This window comes from Narcine bancroftii, chromosome 13 (genome assembly GCF_036971445.1).
Source record: "Narcine bancroftii isolate sNarBan1 chromosome 13, sNarBan1.hap1, whole genome shotgun sequence".
Taxonomy (NCBI): domain Eukaryota; kingdom Metazoa; phylum Chordata; class Chondrichthyes; order Torpediniformes; family Narcinidae; genus Narcine; species Narcine bancroftii.
This window is the reverse complement of record NC_091481.1, coordinates 53,521,324-53,536,329: the sequence shown is the minus strand read 5'-3', so window position 1 is coordinate 53,536,329 and position 15,006 is coordinate 53,521,324. Positions and strand designations below refer to the sequence as shown.

Genomic DNA, 15,006 nt, shown 5'->3' with positions numbered 1-15,006 from the left:
TAGTAGAGGGATTGAGTTCAGGAGTCGAGAGGTCATGCTGAAATTCTCCAAATCTCTGGTGAGACCACACTTAGAGTATTGTGTTCAGTTCTGGTCACCTCATTACAGGAAGGATGTGGAAGCTGTGGAAAGGGTGCAGAGGAGATTTACCAGGATGTTCCCTGGATTGGAAAATAAGTTTTATAAGGCAAGGTTAGCAGAGATGGGACTTTTCACTTTGGAGTGTAGAAGGATGAGAGGAGACATGTTAGAGGTCTACAAGATTATGAGAGGCATCGATCAGGTGGACAGCCAGCACCTGTTTCCCAGGGCAGGAATAGTAAACACTAGAGGACGTCTGTACAAAGTTAAGGGAGGGAAGTTTAGGGGAAACATCAGGGGTGTTTTTTTAACACAAAGAGTTGTGGGTGACTGGAATGCCTTGATGGTGGTGGAGGCTGAAACATTGGGGGCATTTAAGAGACTGTTAAACACATGAACGAAAGAAAAATAGAAGATTACTGGATAGGGACTTTTTTTAAGGAATTTATAGGTCATCGAGGGCTGAAGGGCCTACATTGTGCTGCATTGCTCTATGTTCTAAGGCAATGACAGCTTTGCGACAATAAGATTGGGCTGGAACAAGAAAAGCAGAAATCAGAGACGATGCGTGTTCTGGGAAGCAGCGAGGTTCACAGAGGCGCCTGGGAATTGACGATTTGCTTCTGTTCTCTGTGAGGATCATTCCCACTTTGATCAGATCTCCCCTCAATTGTGGCAGCAAGGCTTCAAGTTCATCATTATCATCCACTTGTATATGTACAACTGGACAAAGCAGTGTTTCTTGGGTCCTTGTTGTGAAGACGTGTTAACACAGTCAGTATCTAGTTATGTAGCTCATTAAATATACCCTTAAAATGCAATTCTCCAGCACTGCGGTGTACTGCACTCAACCCCAGCATCTTTTTTAACCCCTAGAATGCTGATCTTTTCTCATCAGGAAATAAAAAGAAAAATTAAGAATTTTATACCTCCCTCAGCCTCCCAAGCAGTCTACGGTGAATAAAGTGTCGTCAGTATTGCTCCATTGGAAGCACAACAGATGCTTTATGTATAGCGGGTTCCCACACCCAGCAGTGTAATAAATGCCAGGTAATTTGTTTTTAACAGTAACAGTCATGGAAAATTCCCACAGTTTCATTCCCACGTGTGTGAAGAAAACTCTTCATCTTAGACTCAAGTGGCTTCTTCCTCTCAGATTCGGACAGCATGAAAACAAGACCCCTTCTCCCTATCATTTCTCTACCAACCATCAAACAACCATTTCATTGCCAGCTGACTATATATATATATATATATATATATATATATAAAACCAGCTTCTCCGTGTGCACATAAAAATATAATATAGAATAATTATGCAAAATGTTTCAGAATAATTTTCTCATTTATAAAGGATCCACAGTACAAGATAATCACAGCCTGTGGGAAGATAGTATTATTTATATTAATACTACATTAAAACCCCTGGTGTCTGGAATTCAAGCAAATGGCAAAAAAAAACCAAGGAAAATAAATGTTAAAAATAAATATAAATAAGAATAAAAGGCAAAAAAATCTGCATTTAAAATTGTAAAAGTTAGTGTTCCCTGAGATAACGCATAAACCTTTGGTGAAGAGGGGAGCTTATATTCAGCTCGTGTCTTGGCCGGGCTTTGCTCGCAGCAGCTGTTTGAATAAAGTTGTGTGAAACAGCAGCCCAGGGTGAAGAGCTGGTTTATGCCATTGGGTTGTCAACTGCTTTGTAAGTGGCTTTATCTGTAAATTTGGGGGGAGGGGGGCATTAATTATCGATAGTTATTGTTTGTCTTTTGGGCGGCTCCATGGAGGGGAGGAACCTACAGATGCAGCGACGGTTAAATGTTTTGAAGGAATGTGACTGAAAATAAAGTCAAATGTTTTAAGGTTTAAATATTAATGAAAGTGAAGTTTGTTCAGTGTAGTGTTTTGCCTTTTAAACTGTTTATTTTTAATGCAGGTGTATTAGTTAGATTCTTCTTTGGCTTGGCTTCGCGGACGAAGATTTATGGAGGGGGTAAAAGTCCACGTCTGCTGCAGGCTCGTTTGTGGCTGACAAGTCCGATGCGGGACAGGCAGACACGGTTGCAGCGGCTGCAGGGGAAAATTGGTTGGTTGGGGTTGAGTGTTGGGTTTTTCCTCCTTTGCCTTTTGTCAGTGAGGTGGGCTCTGCGGTCTTCTTCAAAGGAGGTTGCTGCCCGCCAAACTGTGAGGCGCCAAGATGCACGGTTTGAGGCGATATCAGCCCAATGGCGGTGGTCAATGTGGCAGGCACCAAGAGATTTCTTTAGGCAGTCCTTGTACCTTTTCTTTGGTGCACCTCTGTCACGGTGGCCAGTGGAGAGCTCGCCATATAACACGATCTTGGGAAGGCGATGGTCCTCCATTCTGGAGACGTGACCCACCCAGCGCAGCTGGATCTTCAGCAGCGTGGACTCGATGCTGTCGACCTCTGCCATCTCGAGTACTTCGACGTTAGGGATGAAAGCGCTCCAATGGATGTTGAGGATGGAGCGGAGACAACGCTGGTGGAAGCGTTCTAGGAGCTGTAGGTGATGCCGGTAGAGGACCCATGATTCGGAGCCGAACAGGAGTGTGGGTATGACAACGGCTCTGTATACGCTTATCTTTGTGAGGTTTTTCAGTTGGTTGTTTTTCCAGACTCTTTTGTGTAGTCTTACAAAGGCGCTATTTGCCTTGGCGAGTCTGTTGTCTATCTCATTGTCGATCCTTGCATCTGATGAAATGGTGCAGCCGAGATAGGTAAACTGGTTGACCGTTTTGAGTTTTGTGTGCCCGATGGAGATGTGGGGGGGCTGGTAGTCATGGTGGGGAGCTGGCTGATGGAGGACCTCAGTTTTCTTCAGGCTGACTTCCAGGCCAAACATTTTGGCAGTTTCCGCAAAGCAGGACGTCAAGCGCTGAAGAGCTGGCTCTGAATGTGCAACTAAAGCGGCATCGTCTGCAAAGAGTAGTTCACGGACAAGTTTCTCTTGTGTCTGGTGTGAGCTTGCAGGCGCCTCAGATTGAAGAGACTGCCATCCGTGCGGTACCGGATGTAAACAGCGTCTTCATTGTTGGGGTCTTTTAAGTCTCAAACTACTGGAAAATACACTCATCTGGCATCTCCCAATCCTTATAGGTGCTGGATACCAGGCGTTTTACACTATATTATCTGTCCCTTGAAGGTACCACCCAGCTGCACACTTGGGACAAATTTTTTTAGGATCTGGGAGGAAAACAGAGCACCCAAAGGAAACCCACTCAGTAACAGGTCAGGGTCGACCTCTCTGGCACTGACAAGATGGGTCCTGCTTCAAATTTCCTCACTCAGGAGAAATACTACCCTCCCTGCGCCCTTACAATTTTTGTGAACTTCAATAAAATCCTTCTAAACTCTAGGCCAGTGGTTCTCAACTTTCATAATTAACAGATTTGTTTGCCTACAGGGAACCGCACATAGTACCACAGATCACCAGTGGTGCTGGTGAACGTGAGCCCCTTCCCCACACCACCAACCAGATTTTGGTTTTGCTTGGGTGGAAAATCATTTTTGAGAATTTTTGTTCTTTCTTGTCACTGCTCGTACCTTGATGAAGGGGTCAAGTCCAATACGTTGGTTATGCATCTATCTTTGCTATGTAAGGTATACTGTCTGACCTCCATTGTGTTTTTACATTGCATTTGCAACCTTGTTTTACATGTTACCTGTTTATTGATTCAATAATATTTGTCTCCGGCACATCACCACAGACCGCCTTGTACAAACCCGGTGGTCCACAAATCACAGGTCAAGAAATACTGCAAAAGGGTATATCTGCTAATTGGAGGAACAACACCTTATATCTGTCTTGGCACTTTCCAACCAGACGCCATTAACATCAACTTCTCCAATTTCCATCTCTCGCTTCCCCCTTTTACACAGTGTTTCAAAGCTGGGTTTTATCCGCCTTTCGAGCGCAGTGTGAAAGTATTGAAGGCAGATTGGGGGTCTAGACTTACTCGACTTCGATCCGCCAAGGTAGGTACTCTCAGTGGTGGAGCGTATTTGACTCATAATGTTGGCTTTTTCTGGTTCTGTGTGAACAAGCAATCCAGCTTCCAGAGACACAGACGCAGCTTTTTTGTATAAAAAGGGCCTCTCTCTCTCTTTCAGCTTTTTTCTCCTACCCTCCCACCTATGTCCACCTATGACCTTTGACCTGTGGTCCCTCCATACCCCACCTCTCTCCTTCTTCCTCCCCCTTCCCCCATTTTTTTTATTTGCACACCAGCCAGGTTTTGCTTAAATGTGACCAAGAGCCCAAGCCCAAAACATTTAGGGAAACATAGAAACATAGAAAATAGATGCAGGAGTAGGCCATTTGGCCCTTCAAGCCTACACCACCATTCATTATAATCATGGCTGATCAGTACCCGGTTCCTGCTTTCTCCCCATACCCCCTAATCCCTTTGGCCACAAGGGCCAATTCTAACCTACACTTAAATATTGACAGGGAACCGACCTCAACTACTTCCTGTGGTAAAGAATTCCACACATTTACCACTCTCTGAGAGAAGAAACTTTTCCTCATCTCAGTCCTAAGAAACTTCCCCCTTACCCTTAAATTGTGACCCCTGGTTCTGGTTTTTCCCAGCATTGGAAACAACCTTCCTGCATCTAGTCTGTCGAAACCCTTAAAAATTTTATATTTCTATAAGATCCCTCCTCAATCTTCTAAATTCCAGAGAATACAAGCCTGGTCTATCCAACCTTTCTTCATATGCAAATCCCTCCATCCCCGGTATCAGAGAAATCGTTGGCACATCCTACCTGTAACCTCCCCCATCCCAAACCAGGACTGGATACCAGGATCTGGAATTTGAACCTGGAGGTAGGCAGAGATTCCACAAGAATAACCCATGAAACAAGTGGCCGCTCCCCTGAGACTACGGGGGTGGGGGTGGGGGTCATCCTCTCAGGCTGAAGGACCCCAAGCATCTACTTCCACTAGTGGCTACTATGTAACACGCGCTGGGTGTATTTGTAAGCCCAACCCAAAATATCGGGACTAATCGGGACTGGCTGCTCATTGTGATGTTTATCACCAACATGGATTGGGGTATGTGGGAGGTTGCTTGAGACAGAGGATGTAGTCGGCCGTTCCCATCGGCTGCTCTGCTCCTGCTGCAATTGCGTTGCAGCCTCCATACTGTTAGGTCTGCTTTGTTCATGAATGAGTGAGACAAACACCAGACTGAGTCGAAATCAGGGTTCTTTGTTCTTTATTACCGGATTGTAACACTTGCGACTAACCATGTTAGTCGGAGAATGCATTCTGCCGTTATCAGCAAAATGGTGATTTTTTATACCCTTGGATACGTGCTTAGAACATCATCATATCATTACTTGTCCAATGACTAAAACTGTTGCTATCCTTTCCCTGCTAGCTTCCTGCCTCTCAATCCATCAATGTCTCTCTTATCTTGTAAGTACAAGGATGCATTCACATCTTGTTACAGCCCCGCACAGGGTAACTCCTTACACATTCCCATCTCATGATGTTTTACCTTACAATACCCGCCGAAGCGCTACTGCGGGCCTAAGATGCACGTTATCCCACTTCTGAAGTCTTCATCACTGCGTTGTGAAACTCAAACAGCACGATGCATAGTGGGAGCTTCGTGTAATGGCGTCTGGAATCAGCCAAGCTCCGTTTTCAACTGCCGCGCCTCGTTGGGGACTCACACATGCGCAGTGGTGGTGCACTGAGTACAGCGGCTGCAAGCAATTGCAGTGGACGCAGAGGAGCCAACGGGAGCAGCTGTCCACACTTCCTATGGATACTGCGCGGCCCGTTGAGTTTCTCCAGCACTGCGGGGTATTGCACTCGACCCCAGCATCTGCAGATTTTCTTGCTTCACCCCTAGAATGTTGATCTTTTCTCATCAGGATATAAAAGTTAAAATGAAGACGTGACTTTTATACCACATTTCACACCTCTCTCAGCCTCTCAGTCCCTCTACGGTGCATGAAGTGCACTCGATATTACTGTATTGGAAACACAATAGATGCATTAGATACAGCAAGCTCCCATACACAGCGGTGGAATAAATGCCAGTTAATTTGTTTATAAAGATGGTCATAGAAAATACCCATAGCTTCATCATGTCATCTCAGTTTCAAGTTACTCCTTACTCTCACAGAAACAAGACCCCTTCTCCCAATCGTTTGCCTACCAGCCATCAAACAACCATTTCAAGTTTATTATCATCTGACTGCACATAATGAGATGAAACAGCATTTCTCCGATGCACATGCATAACAATCACATAAGAATATAATATCAAATAATTATATATAAATATGTATCAATATTTCAGAGTAATTTTCTCATTTCAATTATAAAAGATCCTCGGTGTAAGATACTGTTCGTAGCCTGTGGGATAGTATTATTTATATTAAGTAGGCCCATTGGCCCATCAAGTCTGTCCTGCCACTTTATCATGAGTTGATCCACTCAGCCCCATTCCCCGTAACCCTTGATACCCTGATTAATCAAATGCCTGTCAATCTCTGCCTTAAATGCACCCAACGACCTCACTTCCACAGCCGCCTGTGGCAACAAGTTCCACAGGCTCATGACCCCCCTGGCTAAAGAAACTTTTCCGTGAGCCTGTTTTTAAGTTGTGCCCTCTTGTCCTAGACTCCCCCCACCATATGAAACATCAATGCCTCATCTACCCTATGGCAATGGCGGTGGTTGTGGGATAAATACCGGATGCAAAAGAGAACGCCAACATTACGTTCACCAGAAGAACTCATAGGGCCCTGGTTTCATCCCCTGGAGAAAGTCTGCAGCCGATCGTATAACATAAAGGTTGGTGTTCAGGTTTTGGGAGAGGGTCTTTCTGAGGAGCTTACCCCTCATCTCCGCTGCTTCACCAGCAGTCTGTGATATACCTCGAAGCACAGACCCATCAGAAACCCAGACACACAGCTTACCGGTGATAAATCGATCAGACTTCCAACTTCTAGATGTGCGATGTATATTTCTCTCCTTCCCAGTTCTGGCAATGACACTGAACCTTAACGGTTTCATCTTCCGCAGTTGTGCCCAACCTGTTGAGTCTTTCCAACGTTTCTGTCCTAGGCACTTAGATTCTAGCTTTGCACATTATCCCTTTCGATTCCTCATACAATGCAAGAGATTTGTTTCAAAACAAAAACCCTAACCCCTCTACGGACTTGTCCCTTCCTGTCTCTTCTCGTTCTACAATCCCACAAGACCTCCATGCCACAATCTTGCCCTGCTATTTAAATCATCCCAGTACTGGTAGCCTTCACTTGTCTCTGAACTCGCTCTCTCTCTCTCTCTCTCTCTCTCTCTCTCACTCTCTCTCTCTCTCTCTCTCTCCACTATCTTTCTTTCCTCTCCCCACTCCTCTCTCTTTCTCTCTCTCTCCTCCCTCTCATTTCTCTCCCCCCTCCTTCCTCCCTCTCCCTCCCTACTCTACCACTCCCCTCTCTCTCTCTTTGATTAAACTTTTGATCACCATGTCTATAATTTTATATTTATTCCAGACTAAACTGTTGGGCAATAGGGAAACAACCCTCCAAATCTAAATCTTTGTATCCTGGAAGACACAGCCTCACATAAACTGGAGCAATTTTGAGTTGGAAATTCTGCAAATCCTTATCTCTATTTGAAAAAAAACACTAAACTGAACATTGAATTCCTTTAATTGATTCATAGAATATTGTTCTTTGTTGAGACATTTCAGGGGATAGATAGTTAAGGGTTAGACATTGCTGGGGTCTGGCATCACATCTAGGCTGGACAGGTAAGAGCAGTTTTTGGTTCCATGAATGAGTAAACTTTTTCTAACAATAATTCAAAAATTTCACAATCATCTGCTGCAGACTTTCTAATTTCCACATTTATTTATCGAATTAATTAAATTTTAACTGATGGATTTGTTGGATCTCAAGTCACTCAGTCATGTTTACCACAAATCTATGATAGTTAGGTTTTTGCAAACCCGATGAGTTTATAAAATAACTACGTAGGTTGATGGTTATTGTAAATAAGACTTGCTGTTATTAACATTTTTCAAATTAATTGTAACCCACCCAAAGATTTCAACTCTTCACTTCTTTTTCAGGTAAAAGAGAAATCATGGATGAGCAACAAATGGTAATAACCTCCTCATCCTTACAGCACCCAGCGACCCCTGGGTTTCTCTTTCAATAACAAGGAAGAATCTGATCATGGAGGGTGGTGGGCGAGGCGCTCTTGGGTCTCCCGGTTTGGCCCATCCCCGCACCTTTGGAAGTTGTAATGAGAAAAGTAATTCCGCTGATACTCTTGTGATGCTTTACCTGGCTCCTTTGTGTTGTTGACGGGTTGTTGATGGACATCATCAACAGAATCTTCCCTGGATTCTGTTTGGCTAAAATGGGCTGGCAATTCTCATCTTTGCTGTTAGATCAGTAGATTCCTAACCCGTCCTCTGGTCTGTTCCTCTGAACATTTGGCAAGGTGGCCCAGCGCCATTACCCGAACCTGCCACAAAGGTCCTTCCCCTCGACATTCCCCTTGCTTCGAGCAGCTCTGGTATATTGCTGCTTTTTATCCCCAAATGCCTGTCCCTCTAAACCTCCCCAATCCATGTACCTGCATAAATATCTTCTGAATGTCACAACTGATTCAATTTCTACTATTTCCTGGGTGGTGGGGGAAAGGGAAGGTTTATCCTGCTTTCTTAAGGCACTGCCTCTCGTAGATGTCCTCGATGGAATGAAGACTCCATCTCCGTTAGATTCTTTCTTTTCTTTGGCTTGGCTTCGCAGACGAAGATTTATGGAGGGGTATGTTCACGTCTGCTGCAGGCTCGTTGGTGACTGACAAGTCCGATGCGGGACAGGCAGGCACGATTGCAGCGGTTGCAAGGGAAAATTGGTGGGTTGGGGTTGGGTGTTGGGTTTTTCCTCCTTTGAATTTTGTCAGTGAGGTGGGCTCTGTGGTCTTCTTCAAACGAGGTTGCTGCCCGCCGAACTGTGAGGCGCCAAGATGCACAGTTGGAGGCGAGATCAGCCCACTGGCGGTGGTCAATGTGGCAGGCACCAAGAAATTTCTTTAGGCAGTCCTTGTACCTCTTCTTTGGTGCACCTCTGTCTTGGTGGCCAGTGGAGAGCTCACCATATAACATGATCTGTTAGATTAATCTAATAAAATCTCCGCGTCCAAACAGATTCATACCAAGCACTTCCTTACATTGTGGCCTTGGACCACAAGAAGTTGCCAGAGATTATTAGCAGTGATTCCATTGTCCCTGTGGATGAGGGGAAACTAGAGGTCATGGGCGCTGTTCTCTCTAAGCTGTGCACACACGATTTGCAGCCAGTGCACAAAGGAAATGAATGTGCACACAAAGTAGTTCAAAGTATAGAATAAAATCTTTAACTTAATACCTTACTTCGTAGAATGCAATCATAGTTGTATTGTATTCAAATATGCCAATACAGCTTTATTGACCGGCTAGGCCAAAATGGCCTTAAAACAATTTCAAGTTTACATTTGCACAAGCACTCAGTGAGCCCAGACTTTTGTCACAGGAAAAAAATTTGCACACGGAAGATGTATGCGCACACTGACCACTAAAAATTGGTGGGATGTTGGTCAATGAGTCAGAGAGAGAATGATCTAAGAGTCTCAAGCCGAATCCCATCCACTATTCACACCAGAGGGAGAGGAGATGTTAGATTCAGATTGCCACACTGGATCTTGAGTTCGGTACAGTGATGAGAACAACTTGCATCTACATAGCACCTTTAATATTTTTTAAACTTAAATTTAATTTATAAATTTAGACACGCAGCCCAATTTTGCCCAGTTGACAGTTTGAAGGGTGAGAAGAAACCAGAGCCCCTGGGGAAAACCCACACAGGCATGGGTAGAGATGTACAGACACAGTACAGGATTCAAACTTTGGTCCCGGATGCTTGTGCTATAACAGCATTGCGCTAACCGCAGCCGCAACCATGCTGCCCAATGAGATGCCCCTTTTGATTGTAGGAAACAAAATGTTGACACCCAGCTACACTAGAAGATACTGAGACACATTACCACAAGCACGTTCAAGGGGAAAGGAGCGACTTTAAAGGAAAAGAAGTGCGTTACAGAGCTCTGATACCCAGTAACAGAGAGATTAGGCTTGGGGATGATCAGGTGGATGGAATTAGCAGAGCAGAAAGATCTTGGGATGGAAAGGATATTGTTTAATCAGGAGACAGTGATGGTCAATCAGTGCAGGAGGTGATGGGTGGAGAGAGTGGAGAGCACCAAGATCCTTGGAGTTCACTTAACTAGAGATCTATCATGGAAACTCACTTGTCAGGAAGGCGCAACAGTGACTGCACCTCCTGATGCGGGCAAGACTACCGGCCACCATCATGCCAACCTTCTTCAGGAGCTCTATCGAGAACGTCCTGGCAGGCTGCATCACCGTGTGGTGTGCGGTGGCTGTAGAGAAATGGATCGGAGGTCAATCCACAAGACCACAAGAGCAGCAGAGAGGATCACTGGGGTCTCCCTCCCCACCACCACCGCCCCCCCCCCCAGGATCATTGTCTGAAGAGGAGGTGTAAAATCATTGAGGACCCCTTCCACCCGGTGCACAGCATCTTGAGCTGTTCCCGTCAGGGAAGAGATATAGGAGGATCAGAGCCAGCCCTAACAGGCTGAGGAACAGCTTCTGCCAACGAGCAACAAAAACCAAAGGAACTGCTCGCACTGACCCTCCGAGACTATTCATAGGCATAAAAAAAATTATTTATTTGTAGATGTGGATACCTGTCCTGTATGTATATTGTTTGTCTGTATGTTTGCACGTTCTGCACTGAGGACCGGAGGACGCTGTTTCGTCGGGTTGTACTTGTGCAATCAGATGACAATAAATTTGACTCGAACAGGACCTGGGGCAAGTTTGAGCTCTGTGTTTTGGGTCGACTCGAATATACGGAGAAGAGGAGAAGAGGAGAGGTGGGTCAGTGGTGCGCCGTAACTCAAAAGACAGAGGATAGCGAAGACTTGGAGGGGTTCAGACGAAGTCAAATGAAAATCAGGGCCTGTTTTCGATTTAATTTTTTAAAAATTAAATATCTGCAGGTAATGGAAATCTCAAATAAAATCAAGAAATGTTGAGGAACCTCGATGGTAGGCAGCATCCACAGAGGAGGAACACTCTGTGATGAGAGCCATCTCCAGCCAGTTCTTTTAACTGATATCGCCTGAGCTGATGAGCATTTCCATTGTTTTCATTAACGATTTAGCATAGCCATTCTCCATGGTCTCCTGGGGGGGGGGGGGGGCACACACACAGCACATTTCGGGGACGGGTGGGGGGGGCTGTGGTCTAAGATCATCAACTATTTTTTTAATGTATGAATGGAAGGAACCAACTAAACTTGACTGCAAAACCCGTAAACTTTGAGCATTGTGAATGGTTGATTTAGCGTACTGCTTCTTCCACTTTCAAAGTGGAGCCTAGTTAGTGGCCCTGAGTGAGAATCATAATTTTAATTTTTAAAAAATATAGACATACAGCACGGTAACAGGCCAGTTCGGCGCTACGAGTCCATGCTACCCCGTTAACCTCCACCCTGGTATGTTTTTTGAAGGGTGGGAGGAAACTGGAGCCACCGGAGGAAACCCACGCAGACCCAGGGAGACGTACAAACTCCTTACAGACAGCGCTGGATTCGAACCCTGATCCAGCCCCAATCGCTGCCGCTGTAAAGGCACATACTAACCATTAATGATAAATGACGAGCATGGAGAAGATGTTTAAATAAGTTGTTCTTCAGTGCCTTCTCACAATCCTTAATTCTGATACCTCACCCAAAATCACGGAGTAAAATTTCCCTTGGTTAATTTTTAGGCTGAAGGCTCTCTGGCGCAGACATCCAATTTCACCAGTGAAAAGAGAAATCGAGTGAAATTATGGCCCATTCGAAAACAGATAGTCACTGGTGCTCCCCTGACTTAATTGCCTGGGTCCCAAGCTCTAGAGTTCCATCCCTAAATCTCTCCCTCTTTAAAATCTTTTGAACCAAGCTGAAAGGCAAAAAAAAAACGTAGAGGCTGGAAGCACAAGGAGCCTAACTATTAACCAGTTGAGTGATGTCACACCAACATTCTTGTACTCAACGTTAGCAAAACCAAGGCGATGATTGTGGACTTCAGGAGGAAGTCAGGGGAACATGACCCAGTCCTCATCGAGGGGTCAGCAGTGCAGAAGGTCAAGAATTTCACATTCCTGAGAGTTAACATCTCCAAGGATCTGTCCTGGGGCCTCATGTCGATGCAATCACAAAGCAGGCTTGTCAGTGCCTATACCTGTGAGGAACATAGGAACATAGGAAGTAGGAACAGGAGTAGGCCAAAAATGGCCCATCGAGCCTGCTCCACCGTTCAATACGATCATGGCTGATCTAATTTATGACCTAACTCCATCTACCTGCCTTCTCCCCATATCCCCTAATTCTTCTATCATGTAAAAATTTATCTAACCGAATTTTAAATATGTTTAATGAGGCAGCCTCAACCACTTCCCTGGTTAGAGAATTCCAAACATTCACTACTCTCTGGGAAAAACTATTTTTCCTCATCTCTGTCCTAAATCTACTCCCCCAAATCTTGAGACTGTGTCCTCTCGTTTTCGTTTCCCCGGCCAGCTCAAAAAACCTTCCTACATCTATCCTATCCATACCCTTCATAATCCTATATGTTTCTATAAGATCTCCTTTCATTCTTCTGAACTCGAGCGAATACAATTCTAGATGATTTAATCTTTCATCATAAGTCAACCTCTTCATCCCAGGAATCAACGCTTCTCTGGACCGTCTCCAAAGCCAGTTTGAGGAGGTTTGGTATGTCTCCGAAGATGCTTGTAAACTTCTACAGATGTACCCTGGAGAGCATTCTGGCTGGTTGCTTCACTGTCTGGTGTGGAGGCGCCAACTCTCAGGACAAGAAAAAGATCTCCAGAGGGTTGTTAACTCGCTCTGTGATATCACGGCCACCAGACTTCACCCCATCAACATGAGGCAATGCCTTAAGAAAGCGACCTCTATCCTCAACGACGTCCCCCACCACCCAGGCCGGGCCCGCTTCACCCTGCAACCATCAGGGAAAAGGTACAGGAGCCTGAAGATGAGGACTCAGCGGCACAAGAACTTCCCCTCCGCCGTCAAATTCCTGAACAATAAATGCCTTACTTTGCCTTTTTCTTGCACTATTTTTACTTATTTCATTTTGCGACGCTGTTGCAAACCAACACATTTCGTGATATGTTCAGGAGAATAAATTCTGAATCTGATTCTGATTCTATTTGATTTAATGGAAGTCTCTTTCCACAAATGCTCCACGACCTGTGCTTTATCTAGGGCCAAGCATTTGACCTTCTATCATGTTATTCTTCTGTTCAAACGTTTTGTTGAATTTTTTTCTTTGGTGATGGTACTGTTACATTAGGTCATTAGGGCAACAGATTAAACATTTCAATCGTTGACCATTAGTCATTCAGCTGTGCAAACTTTAACTCAATGAAACACAAAAGTCTGCGGACGCTGTGATTGTTGTGAAAGCACACCGAAATGCTGGAGAAACTAAGCCAGTCTTTTCAGTGCCAAGAGCTATTACTGACGTTTCGGGACTGAGCCCTTCCTCGATGAATAAGTAAGATTAGCCAGAAAGTCTCAGAATTCAGACAGTGCCGGCTGGGAGAGGAATTCGCACCAACATTAACTCAAGCAATCTTTTTAACTCGGTTCAACTTCAACACAGGATATGCGTCCAAGCTTATATTTTCCACACAGGTTCCTGTCTGAAAGACATCACAGCCTCCCAAGGCAAAATAAATCCAGCCTATTAAGATTGACCAGATCAACCAAAGCCCTTGTTCTACTGTTGTGTTTCCTTCTGCTTTGAGTCTAAGATATTTTTCTTTTGGAATTTAACAAAGCAGGATAATGACATGTGAATTAGAACTGCCTTACCTTAAGGATGTCATCCTTCCTGAAGCTCAGCTCACTCTCACCAGCCCCAGTAAACTCGTACTTAGCAACAGCTTCCATCAAAGTCACTCTCAGAGGAGCCTCCCTGAATCTCGAGCAACCCTGAAGGCTCCGAGCGTTAACCAGGGAGGAGGATCCTTTGATAGATCAGCTCCCGGAGGGTGTTAAGTGGTGTGGAGGGATAGAGGGGAAGTGATGTTGTGGGAAGGAGGGACGAGGGGGGGTGGGTAGCAGAAAATGCGCAAACTTGCATTCACCGAGGGTTGCAGATGGTGTCTTCACATACTTAAGCGTTCCCAAACCACAAGATAGCGGGCGCAGATTGAAAGAGTGAGATGAGACCCCAGTCACAGTTGCAATTTGTTGAGCGATGATACAGAAAGAAAGAAATGCTACTCCAATGTCTTCCGGTGCTGCAGGAAAACCACAATCGAAATGCTGAGTTTCAGCTCAGGGGAGTTAGTCACAAGAAAGATCCCTGGACCCACTCACACAGAGCACTAACATGGAAATGCGATCCAGGCAAGACAATACTGATATAGGCACAATATCTGTCCACTGTCAAGAGGATTGCAGCTCAGCAATCTGTGTTTCTTTTCCTCAAGATTAGTTTTCTTTGTAACAGAAAGCTGCGTTTTAAGTGTTTGCTGTTTCCTGTCCGTCGCCTGCAGTGAGCAATTGCACGCCATGATGTCTCACAGTGGTTTATAAGATTGCATGTGGAGAGATCACAGGGGTTAGAGGAAGTTGGAAAGGGGAATGTGCAGGACCACACCTATGTCAGGAAAAACTTTTTTTTTGGAGAACTGGTCATTTTTTAAAAAATCTCCCAGTAGCCACTGCAAATCACTTGTAACAGTGTTTAAAATACAAGCAACAAGGGAAGGATT

At 44.9% G+C, this 15,006-nt stretch overlaps 1 protein-coding gene across 4 annotated transcripts in view; it reads right to left on the bottom strand.

Moving 5' to 3' along the window:
- The window catches only part of LOC138748966 (GRB2-related adaptor protein 2-like), a 96,682-nt gene extending 81,974 nt beyond the window's left edge, over nt 1–14,708 (bottom strand). The window contains exon 1 of one of the 4 annotated variants that reach the window (XM_069909943.1): nt 14,099–14,708. In XM_069909943.1, coding sequence (XP_069766044.1) covers nt 14,099–14,176 — 78 coding nt within the window. In that variant the 5' untranslated portion in view covers nt 14,177–14,708. The remainder of the gene's footprint in view (nt 1–14,098) is intronic. The other 3 variants (XM_069909942.1, XM_069909944.1, XM_069909945.1) reach the window with 3 other exon arrangements.
- Nucleotides 14,709–15,006: the final 298 nt, after the last annotated feature.